Raw genomic sequence first — 26294 nt, forward strand, 5'->3', positions numbered from 1 at the left:
CACCGAGACTGTCACCGCACATCGACTCTACCAATCAATAGCCACTGCCCGCAGCCGCCCCTCCCCTGCCCGGGTTTTTAGTTTTGATCCAAAGGGTCCCCCTCAGAGCTCGCCCTCCCCGTGCCATCTCCTGTCCCTCCTGGGGCGCCGCTGCGCCTTTCCCGTCCCCTACCTTCTCCCACCTGGGGCCTCGGGTCCACCTGTCCCCGCCCCCCGGTGCCCCCCGCCCCGCGCCCCGCCGTGCGCCTGCGCCCTGAGTCCGCGGGAGCCTGGCGGCAGAAGCTGGGAAACTTCTGCGGCTTCGTGCGGTACGCAGGAACCGAGGCTCCGGGCCGGCGCCCGCTCGGGGCTGGGACAGGTGGCTTCGCGCCCACGATGGGCTGCTCCAGCAGCGCCCTCGGCAAGGCCGGAGACAACAGCAGGTTCCGCAGCGGTGAGCAGGGGCCCGGGTTCCCCCAGCAGAGGTCGGGGATTCGAGGGTGCTGGGTCCTGCAAGGTCCAAAAGGTGCGCCCCAGCCCAGCGCCCCCAGCAGGGGGCGAGCGACGCCCCGCTGGGACCCGGCTACCTCCGGATCCTGGGGCCCGGGCCACAAACCTGATCGGTTATCTGCGGCTTCCCTACCCGAGGGAGCTCAGAAGCGTCAGTCCGGATCCCCCGAGCCCCAGAGCGGTCCGCAAGGGATGGGAGAGCGCAGAGAGGGCTCACCCAGCCCGGGCTCCTCCTGCACTTTCTGGGGTCTGCAGATCCACTCTCCCACCCTTGGCGTAAGCATTTCTTGAGAAACGTGTGTGCGTGTGTGTGTGTGTGTGTGTGTGTGTGTGTGTGTGTGTGTTGAAAAGTGGTCAGCATGGGTGAAATATCAGGATCTCGAGTTCAAGCCCGGCCCAGGCAACTTAGTGACTCAGTAAGAGCCTGCCTGAAAAAAAAGTGCGGAGAGAGTTAGGGTGTATCTCAGAGCCAAGGCCCTGTACTGCGGGAGAAAGGCAACAACTACGTTTCGAGCCTCTGCTGTTCAGTAGCCCGGTTTGGCTGGATGCTGGGGACGCAAATGACCTCTTAAGTGAGGCTGAGGGTGGAAGAACCCAATGAACACGCTGAGCAAGTGATTCAGATAGTTGGACGGTGATAAATACTGAGAAGTATACAAGCAGATTCAGTCCCACAGCGTGACCGGCTTTTGCAGCCAACTCTGGGGATTCTGAATGGGTTCCGTCCTGGACAAAGCTCTGAATGTCAGGCAGTTCCCTCCAACTAGTGTCTGGCCTTCTCCACGACTCACTGTAGGGGCTGGGGGATTTTACATTGCAGTCAGCCCTTTCCTCAGTCTCCTCCTGATCCCCCATTACTGCAGAACAGAAATCCCTGCCTTCTGAGCGTGCGGCAGAGAGCTCAGCATTGTCATCCACACTCAGGCAAGCTCAGGCGCTGGGGCATGGCCAGAAACACTCACTGCTGATATTTTATGATGTGTACAATGTATTTTTCTAAGTTCAGTAGGTCACAGAAAGCAATAAGAAGTTAGGAAGTAGGCAAAAAATGAAAACCGTGTATGAAACTGACCTCCTTGTTGCCCACAATGGTGTGAAGACAGGAAAGACTCATTCCCAAAGCACCGACCCCACTAACCTTTCTCCTGAACAGGCTGGAGCCCCGCCCGCTGTGAGGCCAGAGCAATGAGCAGTTGCTTTTTTCATCTTTTATCTTGTGAAATCAGATGGATTTTTCATCCTGTTCCATGATAAATCCTTATTGATATCTATGTGGAAAACTGAAGGAAAGAAAAAAAGGGATGCTTCAGGGAGCTACATCATAATACCCTGGCTTCTCTATTCCCCCTCTATGAGGGGCAGTAGTATCTTGGTTTAAAAAACAGCACTAGGTGGAGGTGATGCTGGGTTCCACCCCACACCACCCTCCAGAAAAGGACAAATCATTATAGGTTTTTAAAACTGAAAAAAATATGCATTTCAGGGAATCTGAATCTTGAGGAGGGGCAAAAGTTTTGGGTGGAAGAGGTCTTTAATCCTCTATTATTTTATCACCAACATTAATATCCATTCAACACGTTATACTTTCTTTTTTTTTTTTTGGTATCGGGGATCGAACTCCTGACCGTGTGCTTTCGAAGCAGGTGATGAAACCACTGAGCTAAATCCCTGGCCCCTATGCTTTCATTTTTATTCTTGTTTTCATTGCTCCTCTAAGTTTCCGTGGATCTTGTTCTGAAAAACTTGACAACCAGTTTGAGCGTGCAGAAATTAATTACCATCCTGCGTAAGCCGCTCACCGTGCACACTGAATCAATCAGCAGGCGTATTGCTTCCTGTGAGGCAATCTCCCCTGTAACTGGATACTGTTGTGTGGTCAGCAGCCTTTCAACTCCGTGATCTTGGAGACCTGATGAATAATTCATTCCTGTTTCTGAGGTTAAAACTTTCACGTCCTAGATATAACTCCCACTCTGAGCAGATGTGCCTGTAGATAAAAACAGTTGAGGTGCATCGAATGTGCTGTACATGTGTTCACTCGCCGAACCCCAGCCCTTCAGAGGCCCTCAGGAATTACTTGCTGAAGGAATAACTTCATTTTATCCTTATAACAGCACCATGGCTAAGTGTTAGGGTTACCCCAACCTTACCGACAAGGAGGAAATAATGTACCACAAGTCACAGGGCTCCTAAGTGTCAGAGCTGGGTTTCCAACCCAGGCAGTTAAACCAGTTCGTGCTAACGAGACTTAAATCAAATCTGCCTTTGCCTAAAATCACTCTGGATCCTTATTAGGATCACTCATTAGGCAAACACCATAAAGAGTGTTTGTTCTATTTCCTAAATTAGATACATACTAGTTAGGTGTTATTCAAATACTGCATAATATATAAACATATTAATATAATATTACATAAGATAATATTAATAAGCTATATTATATAAATTTTGTATAATTTATATACCATACTAATCTATTAATATACTTTTAACACATTATATAAAGTAATATATAATAGTAATATGTTATATGTATTATTAATATATGGTATTAATTTATTAACATACTTATATGTATTTATTGTATTTCTTTTGTTGTTTCTGTAGTAGGTGACCACATATCTAATGGGGATAGAGAATTATTTGAGACATATAATATAAATGTAATATAAAAGTAATACATTTATTATAATTCCTAAATGATGGTAAAATATGACATTTATGTTTGCTTCGAATTTAAACTAGGACTATTAGGGCTGGGGATTTAGCTCTGTGGTTCCGCATCCTACCTCGCAAGTGGAAGGACCCGAGTTCAATCCTCCATACCAAAAATAAATAAATAGCTAAATAATAAACTAGGAATATTTGCAGGACATTTGACTTTAGAGATATTTCTGACTTCTTTTTTTTTTTTTTTTTTTTTTTGATACCGGGGATCGAACTCAGGTCATTGCGCTTGGGAGACAGGAGGTGGAACCAAGAGATTCTTTAAAATTTACAGTAGCAACCTTAAAACTCCATGAGTTGAAACTAAAATACATGAACTATATTATAGACTGGATTGTGTCAATAGATCTCCTGTACTGAATTTTTCACTAGAAATTTTCAAGCTTAAGAACTGTTATACATACACAGGTATGGTGAAGTATGCCTGTAATCCCAGCACTTAGAAGGCTGAGGCAGGAGGATCTCCAGTTCAATGCCAGCCTGGGCCACCTAATGAGTTCAAGGCTAGTTTCAATCATAATGAGATCTTGTCTCAAAAAAAACCAACACCAAAAATAAAAATAAACAAACAAAAATTGTTTCATATGCTATAATATTGACTTACAAGGAAAATGAATTCTAAAATAATGAGCTTCAGCCGGGTGTGGTGGCGCACGCCTGTGAACCCAGCGCTTGGGAGCCTGGGTCTTTCAGCTCTAAAATCCTGCACACTAAAATACCAAGGTACTTTTCCGGGCTCAAATTTAAATCAGTCTGGAGCTGCTGGTTCTGTAGCCATTAGGCCTCGTGGGAATAATTTGTTCTACTGATAACGTGTGAACCTTGCTCTAACCCACCGGCTCCGAATCTCCACCCGCCCCAGTTTCTGCCCCTCTCCCAGACTCTGAACGACCGGGAGGTCTGTGCACCGGGCGGGGCGAAGCCAGGTGCAGACTGGACTCGGGGTGTAAATAATTACCCAGGGCTAACGCTGCGTGCTATGGGGTAGTCACACTGAGTTTTACTATATGCCCTGAAAGACGCGAGCAAAGGGGCTTTCCTTTCCCAAAGGATGATTCGACTGAGCTTGGAATTTCTTAATGTTTGTGGAAGCAAATTCTAAATATTATGGCCATGACTAGTCTGATAGAGTTTGAACCAAAGGATGTGTTGATCTCACAGACTTGGAAGACCTTCCCCTAGCGCCCTCTCCCCCAGGCTACCGCCTGCTGCTAGCGTAAGTAATTACCGTTCCTCCCTTCCCTAACACAAATGCCGCCCCTTTGCGGCAGAACTGACCTTCCTGAGATTCTACAGTTTAAGCCCTAATATGGAGAAAGTAAACAGACGGTAATTACCGCCAAGTTCATTGCCGGGTTAATGTGTACATTTCCATTGACAGCTGTAACAATTTGTTTGTTCTCACCTGCCTGCCTTTCAGATAGATGCTTGGAGTCCACGCTGCCTAGGCGATGGGCGGAGGCTTGAATTTCACACTGTCGCATGAATTGTTCTTTGTACCAAGGGCATAACTCCAGGCTTCAACCAGTATTTTCAGCTATGACATTTCAGTCCAAACTAGACCAACAATTCTCTCTGTAATTGAAGAACAAACATCATTCACATGAAAATGACTTTGTACAGGCTTTTCATACAGACAGAAATATAAATGGAACTTTTTTTCAAATGCTAGAAGTCCCTGGCCTTGAGTTCTCGGTAAGTCTCTGTGGTAGTTAATTAGCTGATTATTGCTTACAGTTAATTAAACGAATATAAGAACTGCAGACTTGGTTCAAATGTGAAAATATTTGAAAACATTAGGCAGTTTCTCATCCACACCATGTGCTTCGTTCCAATCATTGGGTAAACATTTACTAGTTTAGAGCTTTTCATATATTCTTCCAAAGTTTCTACATGCATTGCACATATTATTTTCCTCCTTTTTTTTTGGTACCAGGAATTGAACTCCGGTCGTGGCTCCTGCGAAGCAGGCGGCGAAACTACTGAGCTAAATCCCCAGCCCCTTTCCCTCCTTTTTATTTTTAAAATACAATGTGTTCTATCCACTATTCATCATCTTGATTTTTATGTAACAAATTAGAGATTTTTGCATATTGATATATAGAGGCTCCTTTCTCCTTTTTTTGTACCTGCAAAATAATCTATTGTGTGATTTATTTAACCAGTTTCTCATTGAGGGATGTGATTTGTTTCCAGCCTTTTCCTGTTGCAAACAAGTTTTCAGCAAATTCCTTTTAGCATACGTCATTTTGAATGTGGACAAGTATATCGAAGGGCAGTTTCCCAGAAGTGGCGTTGCTAGGTCAAAGGGTGGGCACATTTATATATATATTTTTTTGTACCGGGGATCGAACTCAGGTCCTTGCACTTGTAAGGCAGACCTGGTACACTGAGCTAAATCCCAGGCCCTCATTTATAATTTTGATAGAAAACTGCCTCAATGCCTTCCATAAGAGGTGTGCCGGTTCACACTTTCATCAACAAGCAAATAAATCTTTTTCTAACAATTGGAAACTTTCAGATGTTTATGCAGCTATATGAAAACATGAGCACAGAGCAGAAGCCAGGAGACAAAGCAGGGAGCACCTTCCTGGTTGTGGGTTCCTCAGCTCATGATGTCATTTAATGCCCAGAGTAGCCTATAAAGCAAATATGAGCACCCCAAACAGCTGGAAAACTAAAGCTCAGTCAGAAGTTAACTTGCCCCAGATCTCAGTGCTGGTAAGTGATGGCCCCAAAGCCCCTGCCTTCCTCACAACTTATAGTTCCGAACTCTGAGGTCTGGTCCTGGTTCTGCTAGGTTTTCCTCTCAGGAAAACTTCAGTCAATTATCGGTGGGCAGGTGTGTGGATGAATGAATGGATTGACAGAGACAGGGAATCTGGGAGAGAAACACGGAGGACTCAAGAATAACAGAAAGCAGAAACTGGAAGGTGGCATGGGCAGAGCTGGGCCTGAGACGGGGTGTGAAGAGGGCCTCCTAGGCACACAGGAACTGTAACCACAGCGCAACAAAGCTGCATTGTGTAGCAAGCACTAAGTCCTGCTTCTGCAGGGCTGCCACGCCTCTCAAATGCTGTGTAATTTCATTCCAGTTCTGTGTAAATGTTTTACATCCTCAAGTTTGAAAAGATACCACAGCCATTATCGGAGGGCTACTCACAGCCTTACCAAAGCTGATAAAAAGCATCTAACTGGCTATAGTAGGAATCCTGGTGTGTGTAAGCGTAGGTAGTACTGAGTCACAATTTTTCTTTAAAACAAAATACCTGAATATAGCTTTCCAAGTAGTTTGTCTTGAAAGCGTCCTGATGACCTCAGAAGCTTCCAACCCATCTCAGGCTGTTGGTCCTGCCCTCATTCCTTGAGCCCTCCTTGCGAATTGCCTTCAGGGTCCTGAGTAACTTCTCTCTTTTTCTGGCACCGGGGGTCCAACTCAGGACCTTGTGCTCTGAGTAACTTCTTCCTGTAGAGCCAAGGTGTCCAAGCTTTGCCCTTGAAGAATGAAGACTGAAAAAAACCCTACCTTATTTTGAAGAGCTGAAACCCCCCCCCCCGGGGAATTCAGTGTTGGGAAGGTGGATAGAGTAAGTCAGGCAGTGCGGGTGCACAGTGCCCAGGGCTTCCTGGGCCAGATGTGTCAGGGCTTGGCAGCCTGTGATAGCAAGCTGTAGTGAGCCAGGCTTTCTCCAGCCTCTCGGATCTCCAGGCCGGCAAGAACTTGACAGCCTGGGATCTATGGGAGCAGCTTCCTCCATGTGTCCCACTGTGCCACACAAATATATTCTATGTGTGCTGGGACAGGAAAGCGAGTAGGAGCACTGGGGTGTGCACTGTGACAGTTCTATCATATTTTTTTTTGGTACTAGGGATCGAACTCAGGACCCTGCGCCTGCAAGGCAGTCAGCGGAACCACTGAGCCAAAACCCCAGCCCTATCATTTTTTTTTTTTTTTTTTGGTACTGGGGATCGAACTCAGGTCCTTCTGCTTGCAAGGCAGGCGGCGGAACCACTGAGCTAAATCCCTGGCCCAGCCCTATCATTTTTAATAATATTTCACTTACTGAGACACAGTGTCTACTTTCAGCCACCCCAGCAGGGACCTCTGTTGCAAAATCCTCTGCAAACCATTCTTTTTCCTTATTTCTTTCCCTCACCATCACTGATAATGATAGTGGAAGGTTTTTTTCCCCCTTTTCCTAAGACTCATAAAACCATATAGTTTCTTTTGGTTAATGTCCTTTCCTTTTGCTTGCTCTGGTGTGGTGTCTATAGACTAGATGGTTATGAGACACCCTGGTTACCTGTGAACCTCACACTTGTGTGTGTGTATGTGAATCCAGCACACTGCAGTACAGTGTAGAGTGCTCATTAAGAATGTAAGTCCAGCGCCTGCCTTGCAAGCACAAGGTCCCGAATTTGATTCCCGGTACCAAAAAAAAAAAAAGAATGTGAGTCTGGAGTTAGGCCATCTAGTCAAGTCTTGGTTCATTTATTATTTGTGTGACTTTGAGCCAATCATTCTACCTATCCGGGTCTCAGCGACCTCACCTGTCAAATAGAACTGACCTATTGCATCGGGTTGTTCTGAGAAATAAGTAAGTTGATACATACTATGCACCTAGAATAGAGTATCAATAATTGCCTAGAACAGGGGTGGGGAAACTGGCCTGCTGGCTAAATCCAGCCTGCTGCCTATTTTTGTTAATAAAGTTTTATTGGGACATAGACTTGCCCATTCATTTACATATTGCTGTGGCTGCCTTCTCACTAGGACAAGGTGAAAAATCTCCCATCCTAGGGTGGGTCTCACTTGGACTAACTCAGCCCCTTGATTCATTGCTACATCAGTATCCTTAGATTGTCTCTCATGCCAACCCCAGCACACTATCATGAGATGGAGACCACAGCAGACTTTTGCAGGTGGGCAGCTCCCATGCCCCTGCACCCACACCCCCCCTACAGTTCATGTGCCATCGTTCACTCTGGTCCAGCCCAACTAGCGCCATATGCCTCTGCCTGGTGTTTGTCTGGGGATCTTATTAAAATACAACTTTTGGTTCTCTGGCTCTGGGGTGGGGCCTGAAATTCTGCATTAAGAAAAATCCCAGGTAATCCTGATGATGGAATTTGGGGGGTACAAAGGTATTTGTCTCTCCTAGATAATGATGCCATAATGCCCTCCTCTTTATAATGAAGGTAACAATAGATACACCTTGTGGAGTCCCTGGAAAGACTGAATGAGATAATCCACACAAAGCTCTAGCGTGGTGCTTCAGTAGCTGTTCGGCATTGTTCTAGAGATGCATGGTGGGCAAAGCCCATTTCAGTTGGTAAAGTGTCCGATAAGCAATGCTAGAGACATGATTTTCTTGCTGCTTTCCTTGTCTAATGAGTTGCCTTTGGTTTTATAGACTACCTTGCTACCCAAATGTTAGTCTTTTGTGCTAATATTGGCCATCAATCAATGAAACAAGATTTTTTTCCAGTGACAGATGCTGTTGTTCATTTAAAAAAAGATTTTGGGCTGGGGATTTAGCTCAGTGCTGCTGCTGCCTGCCTCACAAGTTCAAGGTCCTGAGTTCGATCCCCAGCACCAAAAAACAAAAAATAAAAATATCCCCCAAAAAGATGTTTTGTGTTATAACATGTTTGAGACAAGAGTTTACCTGATGGGAGTCTAAAAGAAATGAAAAGAAATAAAATTGGAAAAGTGCATCTGAAGGAAGCAACTCAGTTGTCATGACCTGGTGCAGGCTCTGCAGCTCTTACTTATGAGCCTCTGGTATGCAGTGGCCTGTCTCCCCCTGAGCTCATCCTGTGCTCCAGAAGTACCTTCCCATTCAGGTGGTTCCAGCAAAAAAGAAGAGTGTGCCTCATTTTTATTGATGATTTTCTACTGTGATTACATAACGTTGCTTAAATTCCCCTCTCCCCCAAAAGAGTAGCATGTTAGTGTCTTCTGGCTGTTAGAATTGGGGATTAGCAATATCTATTATACATTTTGGTCCTTATTTATACTTTCAGTTTCTCACACCAGAGACAGAATTTGGTATTTACACGTGTGTGTCCTATTTATTTCACTTAGGAAGAAAAGGTCCAAAGGGGAAGAGGGAACTAGAAAATGGGTGGGGGAAAGGAAAGAAGGGAAAGAAAACAATGAGAAAAGAAGGAGAAAACGGAAACAAAGCTTGTAAGTAGGGAGGAGTGGAGGGGTGGACAGGAGGGAAGAGGAATGGGAAAAAACAGGAACCAAGATATATCATGTACAGGTACAAATTCTCAATGATGAATACAATTGTAATGTATGCCTAAAATGTACCAATAAACTTAATGAATAATAATTTTAAAAATTGGGGTTAGCACTTGCGTGATGCTACAGAGGATGGCACTGTTACACACTTTGATGTAGGAAAGGGCAAAACCATGCTAGAATAGCATCACTTGCAGCTCCCTGGTTGTTGGGGTGGATGGGAAAATGGTAGGCTGGAACTTGAAAGAAATGAAGGTAAGAAAATGAGGAGGAGGATGAAGAGGAGTGGACCCCCTTCTGGGGCCAGACTTAGGCTGCACTGCTAAATCGCAAAAGCTGTAAGACACTAGAAATAAGAGCAGGGCACATAGGGTCCGCCTTCCTCTCTGATTCTGTGGGAAACCCGGCAGACCGCTGCAGGGAACCCCTTGGGTACTTTGATATGGCACAGTTGTAGGAAGCATTGACCTCAAGTTTTTCTCCTTGGTGGGTGGAAATTTTCATTTCTGATTAGGCAATGAACTGAGTTGAAAAGCATGTACGTAATGTGGATTGTAGGTATGTTAGCTGTCAGCCTAATCCCTTTATAATGTTGCCTAGCATTTTGTTTCTTTGTGTATCTATCACAGCGGTGCTTATGACAAAAGTTCTGTTGGTTCAGCTGTCACAACAAATTTGTGCATGGATCAGTTTACAGCAAAATCAAGAGAGAGAGTGAACGCAAAAGGGTTAGGCCTAGAGAAGTGTATAATTTGATGAAATGTAGGGTTCAGAAAATAGACTCAACTTTAAACAACTTCAGATGTGGAAACAATGCATCTGTCCATAGTATTTATTACTTAATAAAGTAGATTGGGCATAACCTGTGTCCTGTTTGTGAGGTTAAAAAATAGAAGAAAAATTTCACTGCATTTAAGGCATCAGAAGAAATGATATAGCACCTTCTTTTGCCTTGAGGAAGTGTGTTGGGAATTCACAGAAATCTACGGACAGTAGCCAGGCGTGGTGGTACACACCTGTACTCCCAGCATTTGGGAGGCTGAGGCAGGAGGATCACTGTGAGTTCAAGGCCTGGACTTGAACTACGCTGTGAGATCTGGACTACATGATGAGACCCTGTCTCAAAAAACCAAAAACCAAAACAAAGACAAAAACAAAAAAGCCTATAGACAGAGCATGTGAAGGTGCTTGGGTAAGAGGCAGTGTACAGACGGGAGTCGCACTTCAGGAGGAAGTAGCTATGGTTTGCATTTCCTGCAGATGGTAACCTAGGAGAGCAGGAGCCAGAGCTTCCTTGTTGGCTGGCATATCCCCATGCTCAGCTCGGCCTGGAGTAGACACTGGATGAATCAATGAAATTAAAGTCAATAAACAGAATGAAACATTTCTTTAGACCAAAGTTATCAGTGGTCTTTACTAAGAGCAGTCAGGTCAGATAAAATCATTGCTAATGTGATGAACCCCATCCCATTATTGCTCAGTAATCATGTCTTAAAACTTCCCATGACTGCAATACAACTTTGAAGATGAACACTGATAATTTCATAGTGTTTAGCAGACTGTTCATTCATGCCCCGGAATGCTGCAATTCATTCTTTCTGTTGTTACTTCAGCTATAATTTGGTGACAAACCACTGCTAGGCCTCTAGGGCCATTTGTAATGTTCAAAAAGTCAGCAACACAGGGGCTGTGAAGGTGCACTAGGCCCAGAGTTCAGCTCTCCCTTGCCCCGCATAGTGGCACTCTTGTGCAGTGAGAAACCTGGATATCTGTGCGTGACATCCCTGTTTCCTCACTGCCCCCTCAAGTCAGACACCATGTTGGGCCAACTATATCCTCCGTTGTCACTTCCCTCAACGCTTTTGAAAGCCAAACGACCTCCCATTTTACAGGTAAGGAAACTGAGATCCAGAGAGGTTAGGAACTCGCCTGGATTGCAGAGCTAAATAAATGGTGGGATCAGAATTCACAACCAGCCGAAGAACAGCCTGAAATTCCTGCTTTGGCTGAAGGGAAGGGAAGAAGATCAAACAAATAAAAAGACTGTATCTTTCTCAGCAGCTTGGGGATGGAAACAATCTGAAGGATAGGAAATCTGGAGCTGATAGGACGTTTTAGTGGCAACTGTAGGCTTCGTTGTTGTCTTCTGTGAGTGAAGGTTTGAAACAAACATTTGTTTTCCAACTTTTCCACTGGGTTCCTCTGATCTTCTATCCGAGTAGCTCACAGGAAGGTGGCTGTATTTACATGAACGACGTCTTTTTTTTGTCCACTGCTGTGTCTCAACAAGGCTGAGATTGGTTGGCATCGGTCTTATCCCAGAATCGTGATGTTAAGACTGGCACAGGGGGAGCTGGGCTTTCCAAGGGTTGGCCCACTAATCCTCACAGTAGCTCCCCCGTCCAGTGCCAATACCACTCCCACTTTACAGATGAGGAAACTAAGGCATGGAGAAGTTAAGACTCTGGAGCCAGGGGAGGAAGCAGAATCCAAACCCACTATGTACATTAGAGTTGTCATTTTCAAGGTCATAAGATCTCTGTCCTCCCTCTTAGAGCAGACTCCCTCTTCTGTCACCACACAGGAAAAGAACCTTAGAGCTATTCATTAGGAACAATTCCCTCCAAAATACAGTCACTTTTGTGGCCAAGGATTTAGCTCAGTGGTTCCGCCACTTGCCTCGCAAGCAAAAGGACCCGAGTTTGATCCCTGGTACCAAAAAATAAATAAATAAATAAAATAAACAAAATACAGTCATTTCAAAAATGTAGTTAAGGCATGGTGAGTCAGAATAAATTACAAAGTCAACATTTCACTACACTTCTAGTGATTTCCCTATTTTTTTCCAATCATTTAAAAGAGATACCATTCCTTTGGGGGTACTCTTGAAAGAGATAATGAGATCCCCTCCACTCCTCACCCCACATCCTGCTTGAGAAGTTTGCACCATTAGACTGCACCCCAGTTGGCACAGGTGGAGGAAGAGGGTCCCTGTCACTTTGCTGACCATAGATCACTGTGATAACCATCTCCCCAGGAAATGTAGCAGGGCAGACGTCTGTGACAAGAGCATTAGCACATTTCCTCCTCAACTCCCCAAAAGCAGTTGTCACCAGAGCATAGCATCTCAATGAGTTGTCTTGCCATAATGGATTGCTTGACAGACTTCAGAAATCACTTTTATTAATTTGCCTCCTCTGCTGCTGATTTGAAGGCTTCACTCATGAGGAGGGAGGGGGAGGTGAAGGATGCCCGTCTCCCCAGTTCTGCCATGTTGACCCCAAAGCTGACAACCTGCACCCCGCAGTCTGAGCTCTGCTTCTTCACCTCTGCCCTCTCCGTAGGATTCATACTGAGGCCTGAGGCAGGGCCAGGGTACAGATGGCCTTGTTTTGCCTTTATGCAAAAACTGTCCTTCTGGAGACACACAAGGCAGAGGAGGTCATAAGATGAATGTTTCAGCTCTTGCCTGTTCCATGTATTTCTGGCCAAGCTCTGGATGTCCAGCTGCCGCCCAGATTTTACCTCGGGGACGTACAAATCTACAATATCTCCAACACAGAGCCCCACACTGAACCATTTTCATCTCCCTCCAGGCCAAATCTCCCATATTTTCTAGATCTAGGCACCAAGCTATGAAAGTGACCCCTTTCTTCTCTCTCCTCCTCATTCCCTGGATCAGTCATTACCCTGTCTGTGTCCCCTCTTCTCTCAGGAGTCTCTGGTCACATTGACTTTCATGTCACCCACTGCTCATTCATTCCTGGAAGTTGGTATGTGCATGTTTTTCACACTGGGGATTGAGCCTGGAGCTCCGAGCATGCTAAGCATACTCTACACAGACTGAGATCCCCAGCCCTAAGAGGGAGGGCTGTAAAATCCAAATCTGATCAGTTCACTCCCCTGCTCACAATTTTTTTCATTTTCCTTGTTTTATTTATTTTTATTTTTATTTATTTTGGGGGGCTCCTTGCGCTTTCGAGGCAGTCAGCGGAACCACTGAGCTAAATCCCAGGCCTTTCTTTGTTTTAAATTAGAAATTAGCAGTTTACAACTATAGATAAGTTGGAATTTTCTAGTTTATAAAAGAGAAACCACAGGGCTGGGTTTTTGGCTCACTGGTTCCGCCTCCTGCCTTGCAAGCGCAGGGTCCTGAGTTCAATGCCCAGTACCAAAAAACAAACAAACAAACAAAAAACAAAAGAGGAAACCACAAAGTATGCAATCTTTTCATCTTTCAGTCAGTACACTGAGTTTGAAAATCACCCATGTTGCACTTATCAATCTTTATATAGTATTCCACCGTGTGGACTACCTCAGTTTGTTTACCTATTCATAGGTTGGTGAAAATTAGGTCGTTTCCAGATTTGTGTTGTTACCGGAAACAGCTGTCATGAACATTTGTGCACAAGTCTCTGTTTTGTTTTTTTTTTGGTACCGGGGATCAAACTCGGGTCCTTGCGCTTGCGCAGCAGGCGGCGAAACCACTGAGGTAAATCCCTGGCTCTGTGCGCAAGTCTTTGTATGGACACATATTAGCTTCTCTCCTGGGAAAATATTTAGGAGTAAAATGGCTGAGGTATGTGGTGCATGCACGTGTGTGTGTGTGTGTGTGTGTGTGTGTGTGTGTGCGTGCGCATTTCTTTCACTTGGTTTTTGGGATTGAATTTATGGCCTCACACATGGTAAGCAAGGGCACCCCAGCCCTGGGCGTGTATATTTATTTTTAAAAATTTAAAAAACATTTTAAATTTTCATTTTATTTAAATTTTTTTTTTGAGACAGGGTCTCCTTGTATAGTCCAGGCTGGCCTGGGACTTATGGAGATCCCTCTGCCTCAGTCTCCAGAGTGCTAAGGTCACAGACGTGCGCCACCACACCTGACATTTCTTTAACTTTGTAATAAAGCTTCACAGTTGTTGCTCCTCATGCTTTCCGGCTAACTTCTAAACTCTTTAGCGCCACCTACAGGACTCTCTGCGGTCTCGCTCTGCCCCGCCTCGCTGCGCTGCCCTTACCCTGCTCGTGGTTCCCTTAGGCTCTGGTTCTGGAGCTCACAGAAGCTGGCCCTCCAGCGCTCAGCTCCGGGGAGGTCTCCTGCCCGTCGGTGTATGCGGTTGCTCCAGTGCTTATCCCCAGTGCATTGTTTTGGAGGTTTACTGCTTCTGATAGCGCCACATGACTATGACAGCAGACGGTAGAGCCTGTGGTTTCCATCTTTGGATATAGGAAGGGGAAAAAAACCCTCAAAACGGCTAAAAGAATTAAAATATTTGGCCCTAGACAAGGGAAAGTGGGCGGGCACGGTGGCACACCAGTAATCCCAGCACTTGGAAGGCTGAAGCAGGAGGACTGCCGTGAGTTTGAGGCCAGTCTGGGCTATGTAGTGAGTACAAGTCCAGCCTGGACTACACAGCTGGACTCAGTCTCCAAAAAACTCCAAAAAAACAAAGAAGGAGGAAGAGGAGAGAGGGGAGAGGAGGAGGAGGGAGGAGGAAGGGGGGATAGGAAAAGTGGAGAAACCCGAGTATTACTTAACTTCTATTGGGTCAACAAACAAGTAACTCTTTAAATTATATGCATATATAACTGGGGTGGTGGAAAGGAAAAAATGAACAAGAAAAAGAAAAACAGCCTTTGGGGAAGAAGGAAGACACAGCAAGGGACCTGCTGTAATGTTTGTCTAACTTTCTCCTGTCTTCTCACCCCCTCTATCTAGGATCGGTTTCCCTGTCTTCCCTCCCGCCTCCTCCCTCCCTCCTTTGCCACATTGCTGGGTCATACTACATATAAAGGTGACAGCTAACAGACCGTGGACCACGAACACTTTCTATGCATTATGTCCTTTGTTCCTCCTAACCACGAGTGTTTTGTTTTTACTTATAATTATCTTCTTACTATTTACCATATGGTCTTCATTATAATTTTTTTTTTTGAGATTGGACCACACAATCATCTTTTTCATGGTATAATAATATTTCACCCGGGGCAATATCCATCTGTTCCCAACTTATTAGGATTTTAAATTGTTTTCTAACTTTCGCTATTATAAAGGACACTTGAATGCTAGATTTTTCTCCTAAAGAATTATCTCAAGGTTCGTGCTTTTAGGATAAGTTTCCAGAAATCCAGCTACTGGGTCGAGGAGTCTAAGCATGCCACCCGGTCGCTGCAGCTCTTTCGAACCCCTCCTGCGCCGACACCGCCTGCAACTCCGAGAGGGGGCGGTCGCGACGGGGCGCAAGTTCACAGGTCACGGGCAGCTCGTTCCCAAGGCCACGCGCAGGCAGGAAGAGCCGGAAGTGCAGTGCCCGACTCTCCGGATCTCTCTCTCCGTGCCCCCAGTGGCGCGGAGCTCCGCCCTGCCGTCCCTGCCGCTGTGTCCCGGCGCCCTCCGGGCTTCCCAGTCCTGGGCGCTTCTCCTGCGCGGGAAGGAAGGGGCACTGGCAGCCCAAGAACCACGCGCCCGGAAGCCTAGGCGGAGAAAAGGAGTCAGGGAAAAGAACCAGAGACACAAGTGCAGAGGATGGGAGGGGCCCGGGGCAGCGGAGAAAAGGGCTTGAGGACGTTGAAATTGTTTATCCATATTCTTTTTTGTTTGTTTTTTGGTACCGGGGATTGAACTCAGTACCTTGCGCTGGGACCTTGAAATTGATGAAGAGGGTTTTGGGCTGAAGACAGGAAAGGCTTTGACTTGGACAGAGGGGGTCCTGCTATGTCTTAAGTGTTGAATCTATCTCTTGATTCTAATTCACTGTCTCAAGACAAAAACTAATAATTTGTTTTTGTTTTCTCTTTTTCAAATGAATGATCAAAAAGCAACTTCAAACGATTGTTTTTCTACTACAGAAGAAAGCGAGTCCTGCGTCGCCCAACCCAAACCATGCACAGCGGGCAGAGACTCTGCTTTCTACGGCCACTCGCAGAGAGGGGGCCTCCCCCCATCAGAGAAGCCCAAGGCCTCAGTGATGCCCACGGCTAACGGGCTGGCGAAGGGTGTAGCACCCACAAAGGCTGCTGGAGACCAGTCAGGACCCACGGAGAAGAGCCTGCCTCCAGGCGGACGGGAGGGAGCTGAGCCACGTCAGCCAGGAGGCAAAGGGGACACCTCAGGGACAGAAGAAATTAAGAAAGACGTGGAAACAGCGCTGGAGGTTCAGTCTTTAAAAGGAAATGCTGACATGGAACCTTCAGGGACAGCAGCCCCTGGCCAGCCTTTGAGGACGACAGGAGCGGGGGGAGCAGGGGAAAGGACGGAGCATCCTCAAGCACAAACTGTGGGGCTGATGAAACCTCTGGGGACAGCTGGCGAACTACAGTCTCAGGCGGCGATGGGAGAAGACGAACAATGCCAGCTTCCAGAAACAACTCCCAAGGAGAACAGATCTCCAGAAATATCGGAAGGAAATCAGTTGGTGGAGACAGTTGAAGAGCAGCAGCTTCAGGAAGCAGTGGGGAAAGATGAGCAGGCGCAGTCCCAACTTGAGACAATTCCCAAAGAGAATGAAGGGCCAGAAATACTGGAAGGAAGTCAGTTTGTGGAAACTGTTGAAGAGCTCAAGCTTCAAGAAACATTAGAAAAAGATGCACAGCTTCAGCCTCTAGAGATAATTCCCAAAGAGGATGGAACATCAGAAATACAGGACAAAAGTCAGCCTGTGCCAACTCCAGTAATGGATGATCCAATCCACGCAACTCCTCAAGGCCCGGGAATCCCGGAGCTGGTTCAACCTGAAGGAATAGTTGGAGGCAGGGAGCATCCGGTGGGAATCACAGAGCCAGCAGAGAATATGGAAGTGGACAGGAAAAGTCACACTAGTGAAGAGGAGCAATGCACTGAAGGTAAACATTAGGCTGTGAGGTCAGCCTGTCTAGATGTCCTCCATGGAGATGTCAGGGGAATGAAGTTCACTTGACCCAAATCAAAAGGTTTCCATGCCTTGGAAATGGGCATCCCATCAATGCTCAGCTCAGCTTTCTAGTACATATTTTCTAAAGCTTTTCTAAAAATCTGTGTCTGGATTTTCAACCTAGTTTGATGGTTAAGTAGAATCAAGCATTGAAAGTAACGCTGAAATGTTCACTCTTGGGCCAGGGATTTAGCTCAGTGGTTCCAAAGCCTGCCTCAAAAGTGCAAGGTCCCAAGTTCGATCTCTGGTATCCAAAAAAAAAAAAGGAAAATGTTCACTCTTCACTGGGCTCCCTGAAGTATATGAGGCTCCAAAGACAAGGTGAACAGATAGTTGATAGAGGAGTTGACCTTCCAGGGGCAAAATATACAAAGAATAGATCTCAGAATGCAGTTTCTATCTTGGCCAATCTTATCTTTAGAAAGTTACTGTCAATTTGTTCCTGTTCTGCTATAGTCTCCTCTCCTTTCTCTTCTCTTCTTTTCTCTTTTGGTGCTGGGGATCCAACCCAGGACTTTGTTCATGCTAAGCACACATTCTACCACTGAGCTACACCTCCAACCCCGTCTTTTTATCTTCATAAGACTGGAGAATGTGTATTAAGTCTTGGCATATGGTGTTCAAAAAAATTTAAATCCACACATTACCAGCATAAAATAAATGATATTTACACTGTTCTTTATTGGAGTTATAACTGAAAAATAACATTTTCTTCTGAGGCATGATTTACATTTTGGTAAACTTTAGGTTCACAGCATAGTTTAATTAAGTGAGACATTAATTACAGCCACCCATCTATTTAAGTCTTTCATTTATTAACTCACTTTCTTTTTCAGTGCTGGGGGTCGAACATTGTGTCTCACGTATGCCAGGAAAATGCTCTCCCACTGAGCTGCTCGCAGACAACTAACTCAGCATTCTTTGATGTCTGTCCCCATACTAGGTGCTGGACATAGGGAAGGAGTAAGATAGGCCCTGTCCTTAAGGGCTGCTCCACCTAGTGGGACGGAAGAGTGTAAACTAATTACTGCAATCTGTGGAGGCAAACACTTTAATAAAAGTGCGCAAAAAATACTCTGTGAACAACAAAGGAGAACCAAATAAAAGCATATGTTTTTAGACCAGAATTGACAAAATCAAAAGGTTTTAGGGTCTTGATTCTGAAAACAAGTTAGGTGGGGGACACATCAGATTTTGTGGGGAGCCCTGGGCCCTCGGCTGAACAGGGCATCACAGACCTGCCAGAAGGAAGCTGCTGCTTGGCCCCAGCTGAGGAATGGGGCTATCATTTCCCAAACCAATTTTTTAGAGAAACATTTCTATATGCAATGTCCTGACTTTTGAATGTTAGTAAGTCTATGTGTTTAACAAGTATTTTCTTTTTTCTTTTTATTTATTTATTTTATATATATATTTATTGGTACATTTTAGGTATACAATACATTTACATTTATCATTGGGTGTTTGTACCAGAACATGATGTATCTTAGTTCTTTTTTTTTCTCCCATTACCTGTGCACCCTTCACCCCCTCCACCCTTCCCTATTTACACAGAGTTTGATTCCATTTATTTTTCCTCATAATTTTTCCTTTCCCTTCTTCCCTTTCGCCTTCCCCTTCCACCATCCCGAAACCCTTGGACCTTTTCCTATTTCAAATTATCAATTATTCATTTTAATCATTTTCATCCTTATTTACACTTTCAATTTCTCACACTAGAGAAACTATTCGGTATTTACACGAGTGTCCTATTTATATCACTTAAGAGTATGGCCTCAATATGCATCCATTTAGCTATAAATGTCTCTAGTTTCTCATTCTTTATAGCTGAGTAGTACTCCATTTTATAAAAAAACCACATCTTCTTTATTCAGTTTCCAGTCGATGGGCACTTGGGCTGTTTCCAAGCTTTAGCTATCACAAACTGTGCCGCTATAAACATAGGTGCACATATATCTCTGTAGTATGATTCTTTTAATTCTTTGGGGAAGATTCCCAGTAGGGGAATAGCTGGGTCAAATGGGACCTCTAGGCCTAGTTCTTTGAGGTATATCCATACGGATTTCCACAGTGCTTGCACCAGTCTACACTCCCACCAGCAGTGGAGCAGGGTTCCTCTTTCCCCACAGCCCCGCCAGCATTTGTTATTTGTTGATTTCTTGATAGCAGCCATTCTTTCTGGGGTGAGGTGGAATCTCAGTGTTGTTTTCATCTGCACCTCTTGAATGACCAGTGATGTTGAACATTTTTTCATATATTTATCTGCTGTTTTTACTTCTTTGTCTGAGAAATGTCTGTTCATTCGGATGCCGATTTTTGAATTGGGTCTTTGAATTTGGGGGTCTGGTTTTTTTCAGTTCTTTATATATTCTCAATAGTAGACCTTTGTCTGAGCTACAGCTGCTAAATATTTCTTCCCACATTGTAGGTTGTCTCTTAGCTCTAACAAGTATTTTCTTTAAACATCATAAAGGCCAACTAAAACAGATTTTGGGGGCATCCCTGGAGCACTTTGTGGATTGATATATACAAACTTAACTTTCTATTATAATATGTTTGAATGCTATTTCTTGGGCAGCTTTGCATCCTGATTTTATTGAAGAGAATGCCAAGACTTGGAAATGTTAAGCAACTTGACACTGGCCATTCAGAGACTCTGGGGGACTCAGGAGAATTCCTTTCTTGACACCAAAGAAACTTACTGTGTAGACTAAGAGCAAAAACTGCCCCCACTGGATGGAAACCAAGTATGGGGTAATTTGTTGTTAATGTCTCTTACTGTCCTTTGGTTACTTTCCCAGGTGAGACAGGAGAAAATGTGGAAAGAGAGATGGAGAACGAGAAAGTAAATGAAGCTGAAACAAAAGAAGAAGAAACAGGAGAAGCTGTGGATCTTTCAGCAGCCACATAGATAGGGATGGTGACGGGCAAACAGACACAGCTTGCTGTGAGAGAGAAGAGAGAAAAATGCTGAGAAAGAAGAGAGAGAAAATCCCCTTTGTTGTGGATCTTATCTGTCTACAGCTACGTGTTTTATACAGGGAGTGTGGTAATTGACTGTTGGAACCATGTTCTTGATTGTATTTTGCCTTTTTTTTTTCGTACTGGGGATTGAACTCGGGACCGTGAGATTGCGAGGCAGGTGCCGGAACCACTGAGCTAAATCCCCAGCCCTTGATTGTATTTTTTTATAAACCTGCTAAGCTAGAAAGTTTTCTTAGCTACCTAGGATAATTATATATTTAAAATTACCATAGCCAGAGCCAATGAAAACTAGGGAATATGATCATTTATGAATGTGAGGGTGACTTTGGTCATTGTAGCAGTGGGTCCTTTCGGAATAAAAAATTAGACACTGAAAAGAAAGCATAAAACCTATATGCACAGGTGGCTGGAGAAAGGAGTTAGCACATTTTAAAGAAGTCATCATAATAGTTAGTATTATTACAATGGAACAAGAATGAAGGCCAGGGATGTAGCTCAGTGGTTCCGCTGCCTACCTCGCAAGCACAAGGTCCTGAGTTCCATCCCTGGTACCAAAAACAAAAAACAAAAAAAATGAATAATATCAAAAACCATGAGATGAATTTCTGTTCTATCAGGAATTAGAGCTGGTAGGAACCTTGGGAAGTCTGTCATCTAATCACCTTAAGTCTACCTGCTGCCACAGACCCTGTGCATCATGACATATTAAATATGTTGATGAAACTCCTTCCAAAGGAATGCAGACTCTGGTGCTGTTGCAAGACTAAGCATTTCTTGAAATGGAAGGCTTCACCTTTCCCATGTGCCATTTTGAATCAGCTGTTCATGTACTCTTCTGTGCGATTCAGCTGGTGTTATCCTTTTTACTGTCATGAAAGGCATTTTGAACTAATTGACTTCAATGTATTTCAGAGGCAACAAACAGCAAAAATTAAGTCCTAGATTTATTGCCTATGTGGAGTCCTCCTGGGCCCTATTCATTTTTTAAATGACAACTATTTAATATTAGGTTTTAGAGGTGGAAAGGAGGGAAGACATCAAGATTTTAAAAGCAGCTGGGGATTTAGCTCAGTGGTTTTGCTGCCTGCTGCACAAGTGCAAGGACCTGAGTTTGATCCCCAGTACCAAAAAAAAAAAAAAAAAAAAGATTTTAAAAGCATTTGTAATATTTCATTCATTCATGTTAAAATAATGTACCACAGAAAGTCATTTTTCAAGAATTCTTCCAAAATTGGCAAGGGGTTTCAGTAAATGACTACAAATAAATAATAATATCATAGTTAATGTGCCCACTCTTAAGTACCTGGTGTTTATGAGTATCATAGTAGATAGAATTCTAGAAACATTTGGTTTCTTTATAGTATTTATAAATACATGTTTTTAGATAACTGCCCAAATGAATTAACTAGACTTTTAAACTTTAGATTCTACATTAAAATGATGTACTAAAATGACTTGTAATTAATCATGGGAATATAAGATGTAGGAAGAGTATATCATCTTTGTTCTGTTTTTAATATCAGTTTATGCCTTTGTTGGTTTAAAAGCATTTAGGTAGACAACAAAAGGAGTTCCTAGAGCTGGGTGTGGTAGTGGACACCTATAATCCCAGCACTCAGGAGGCTGAGGCAGGAGGACTGCCAGGAGTTGGAGGCCAGCCTGGAATAGATAATGTCAAGGCCAGCCTGAACTACGTAGCAATACCTTGTCTAAAAAACCCCCAAAACCAAAACCCAAAATGTCTCAAAACAAAAGGAGTTCCTTGAATAGATGACATCATCTTATTTGCAAAATAAAATAGTTGGATCATGATTTCATTGAAAACAAGCTCTGTGTGGGCCGGGGATTTAGCTCAGTGGTTCCGCCGCCTGCCTCGAAAGCGGAAGAACCTGAGACCTGAGTTTGATCCCCAGTACCAAAAACAAGCACTGTGTTTTATGTATCTTTGAATTTAAGCACCCACTGCCTTTAAAGGAACATGACAGATGTTCTGAACACGTGTTGGATCAATCAATGAGTAATACCATGGGTTCACTAGAAAATGATATATTTAAAATATGAATTTATGCAACATTGACGCAGTCCTATCTGGGGAACTGAGGAAAGTCTATTTTTATGTCATGACTACTCAAACTCAGTGAATAGCTTCATGTGTGGTATAATAAAAAATAACAGCAGTATTTCTAGGTTAGAAAGTTATAGTAATCAAGAATTGATACAATTTGCTTTTGAGATACATTTTTTTCAAATATTTTTTTCTGAGCAGAAGAAAGTTACTAGACATAAGTATCTAATAATTAGAAAATATCAAGGCAGAGAAGTATGTGATGAATATATTAGTTTTTTAAAAAAATTTTTTGTTTTAATCATTTCAGAATGCATACAAATATCAATATATCATACTGTGCCACATAAATATCTAGTTATTTTTGTCAATTAAAAATAAAATAAAATTTGAAAAAAGACACATTAGGCCTTTGTATAAAATATGCAACAATCTCAATGAACTACCCAAGCAGTAGTTTGTGGTACTAATAAATGTCTGGAAGCTAACGGCCACCACTTTGAACATCTCTTTTTTTTTTTTTTTTTTTTTTGCCACCGGGGATCAAACTCGCATCCTTGTGCTTGTGCAGCAGGCAGCGAAATCACTGAGCTAAATCCCTGGCCCAGGATTAATTTAACTAATAGCCATAAAGGCCCATTCTCTCATGGGTGGCTTATTTTTTAAAAAACAATCTCTGACATATGTTAAGGAAATCTATTTAGAACTCATTCTTTTTTTTTTTTTTTTTTTTGGTACCAGGGATTGAACTCGGGACCTTACACTTGTAAGGCAGGCGCCGGAACCACTGAGCTAAATCCCCAGCCCTAGAACTCATTCTTGAAAGAACTCTTTCTCAAAAAGCATTCTTTATTTCCAATATAAAAAATTTCCAGGGCATGGTGGGGCACCCCTGTAGTCTTAGCACCTGGGAAGCTGATCACCGAAAGTTCAGGGTCAGCCCTAGCTACATAGTAAGTTCAAGGCCATCCTGGACTACATAGTGAGACACTGTCTCAAAACAAAGCAAAAGAAAACATTTCCAAATTGTTTATTAATCCCGTTATTTTCCATTAATGAATGAAATCTCAAAAATTTGGAAATTTGTGTACATTTTGGTACTTTCTATACTGTGTTTAGCCTTTCGTGTGGCTACTAAGACATTTTTCTTTTTTTTCTTTTTTTCTTTTTTATGGTACCAGGGATCGAACTTAGGTCCTTCTGCGTGTGAGGCAGGCGCCGGAATCACTGAGCTAAATCCCCGGCGCTACTAAGACATTTATAGAACTTTAAAAAAATTCTGTTAGATAAAAAGTATGGCCACTTTGTAGCCTAGTCTATGTCTGATTGAGATAATGATTATTTTCTATGCTTAATTAGAGGGAAATGGTGAACCAGTGATTTCCTAACTAGCACCGCCTATAGGGAATGAACATTTTGCCAGTTGCAAATCTAAGAAATATCAAAATCAGACCCAAAAACTCTTGGCTGGAAGTGCCCTCTCCTTGGCGACCCCCAGTATAGAAGTTTGTGGCTGACCTGTGATTTTACTGCTTTTTCTCTTTAGATTTTGGAGTAAGAACTCTTAAGAAAGCTAATAGCTTTTGAGCAAACATCCACATCACCTTTGACAAAGATTTTGTCTTAAACTTGGCTTTGAATTGAGAATTGGAAAAAGGAAAATGTTTTTTCCACATTTAACTGATCAGGAAATGTTGGACGATCGTGGTCAAGTAACTCTACTAGGGTTTACATTTGTGCTCTTTTGGCTCATTGTGTAGTTTGTTAGGGATTATCAGCTCCCTGATTTATAAACACAGCTGGTCCCCCCAGCACCTTGCTAGGAAGTCACAGGCCCAAGGTAACCATTCCAACCATCACCACATGCCTATCAGTTCAATGAGAGGACAAATTAGTAGATTGCAACGAGTAGTTATTCAGTGAATCAGCATGGATTACTTTCAAGTTTCCTGAATATCAGAATTATTTTTAAAAAACCTATTTTTTAAGGTGCCAGGGCTTGAACCCAGGGCCTTTGCACTGAGCTACATCTCCAGCCTTTTTTAAAATTTTGATACAGGGTCTTGGTGAGTCCCTGAGATGCCCAGGCTGGGTTTGAACTTGGTCCTCCTGCTTCAAAAGCAAAACCTTTTTTTTTTTTTGGTAAAAATAACACTTTTTTGTCTTGGTCCTTGCAAGGGACACAGAATGGTTATTTAGATAATAATTGCAAGGAAAGATTTCTTATTAAAATAATTATTTTTTCTTTTCTTAGTAGCAAATGAATGCATGTTCATTGTAATTTTTTTTTTTTTTTTTGCATCAGGGATTGAATTCAGGACCTTGTGCTTGTGAGGCAGGTGCGGTGCCACTGAGCTAAATCCCCAGCCCCTTTCGGTCTAGAAACTTCAGAAAATATAAATTTAAAAGATGGAATCATAACTCAATCAAAAAATCATCACTGTTAGCATGTTGATATATTTGAAGGATTGTTATTTTTTTCTTTAGCTGAAAAACTTGTAATAACTTAGTCAAAACACAAGGATTGATGGAATGTTAAATCTTTTGAGGGCCCAAGCACAGAACTCATTGGACGTAACAGGCCAGAGAGGAGGTTCCAGCAATACTTGCTGGGTTTGTGAATATTGAGGGTTTTTTTTCTGGTACCGGGGATCAAACTCAGGACTTTGGGCTTGCCAAGCAGTCGAGGCACGACTGAGCTAAATCCTCAGCCCCTCGTGAATACTGACTAGACTACAGCAAAAGCAACTGTGACTTACGGTGTGTTAGCATTTAGCCGATTATGATTTATGACTTATGATAGAAGAAGAGTTTACTTAAGAATAATTTTTAGTAATTTGCTATTGCTGAACAAATGGTAGAAGTGAGAGAAGACTAAACTCTTTTGGGGGCAGGAAAGGCCATTTTTTTCTTTTTTCTTTTTGTACCAGGGATGGAACTCTGGTCTTTCCACTTTCAAGGCAGGCGGCGGAACCACTGAGCTAAATCCCTGGCAAAGGCCATTTTTTCTGCAGGGCCTCACACAAACTTGGCGTTCTTGAAATATTTGTTGCTGACAAATGTTCTCTATTCTCATATATATAATCATGGTAGTTTCCTTATAACTAAACATAATTGGCTGTAGGGGGAATTATGGCCAGAGTTTTTATAAAAGTGTTTTCTACCATTGGTTCAACATTTATAATTTTGATTGCTAAATATTAGAACTAATAAAGTGTTTGAAAGCCTATCTTGGTGTTAGGTTTTGTATCTAGTTGTCTCCCCAAACCCCCATGGAGTCACATGTGGGGCTTTTTGGAAATAGCTGGATCTAAGGTGTGTGAATGTGGATTAAGGGTATGATACTTGCATTAAGGGTGTGTGGTACTAAATTAGTCCACTGATTGGAACTAGCTAGTTCTGGGGGTGGCTGAATGGATTTACTGAAAATAGAAGCCAGACCCTGGATGTGCTGGGACTGCCCAAAAGGAATGTAGCCTTGAGGGGATTAAAGGGAAAGGGAGTTTGCTGCTGCTGCTGCTTGTTGTCTCCTGCCAACCCTGCCATGGACTGTTTCTCCTCTGTCATTCCCCTCTGGCACGCACCCGGCCTTGGAGCCAGCCAACTATGGACTGAAACCTCTACAAACTGAGCTGAAATAAACCTTTCCTCCTTTAACTTTGGGTATTGGGTATTTTGTCTCAGCAATGAAAAAAGTAACTAAGACACCTGGTGTATTTATTTATTTACTTATTTATTTATTTTTTATTTATTTTATTAAATTCTTTTATTGGTACATTGTAGGTATACAACACAATTACATTTCTCATTGGGAATTGTGCCTTTACATAATGCATCTTGGTTCTTATTTTTTCCCCATTCCTAG

At 43.2% G+C, this 26294-nt stretch overlaps 1 protein-coding gene across 2 annotated transcripts; it reads left to right on the forward strand.

Moving 5' to 3' along the window:
- Positions 1-109: 109 nt before the first annotated feature.
- On the forward strand, positions 110-26091 carry Erich5 (glutamate rich 5). Of its 2 annotated transcripts, none has more exons than XM_004850150.3 (3): positions 110-433; positions 16289-17311; positions 20181-26091. In XM_004850150.3, the coding sequence occupies exons 1-3, from the start codon at positions 376-378 to the stop codon at positions 20288-20290; spliced, it is 1191 nt and encodes a 396-aa protein (XP_004850207.2). In that variant the 5' UTR covers positions 110-375; the 3' UTR covers positions 20291-26091. The 2 variants fall into 2 exon arrangements, with proteins under 2 accessions (XP_004850207.2, XP_087046793.1); XM_087190667.1 differs by lacking the exon at positions 110-433 and adding an exon at positions 4640-4911.
- Positions 26092-26294: the final 203 nt, after the last annotated feature.

Source organism: Heterocephalus glaber, unplaced genomic scaffold (genome assembly GCF_053883595.1).
Source record: "Heterocephalus glaber isolate CG9 unplaced genomic scaffold, H.glaber_assembly_v1.0 deba00001555, whole genome shotgun sequence".
In the NCBI taxonomy this organism is placed as follows: Eukaryota; Metazoa; Chordata; class Mammalia; order Rodentia; family Bathyergidae; genus Heterocephalus; species Heterocephalus glaber.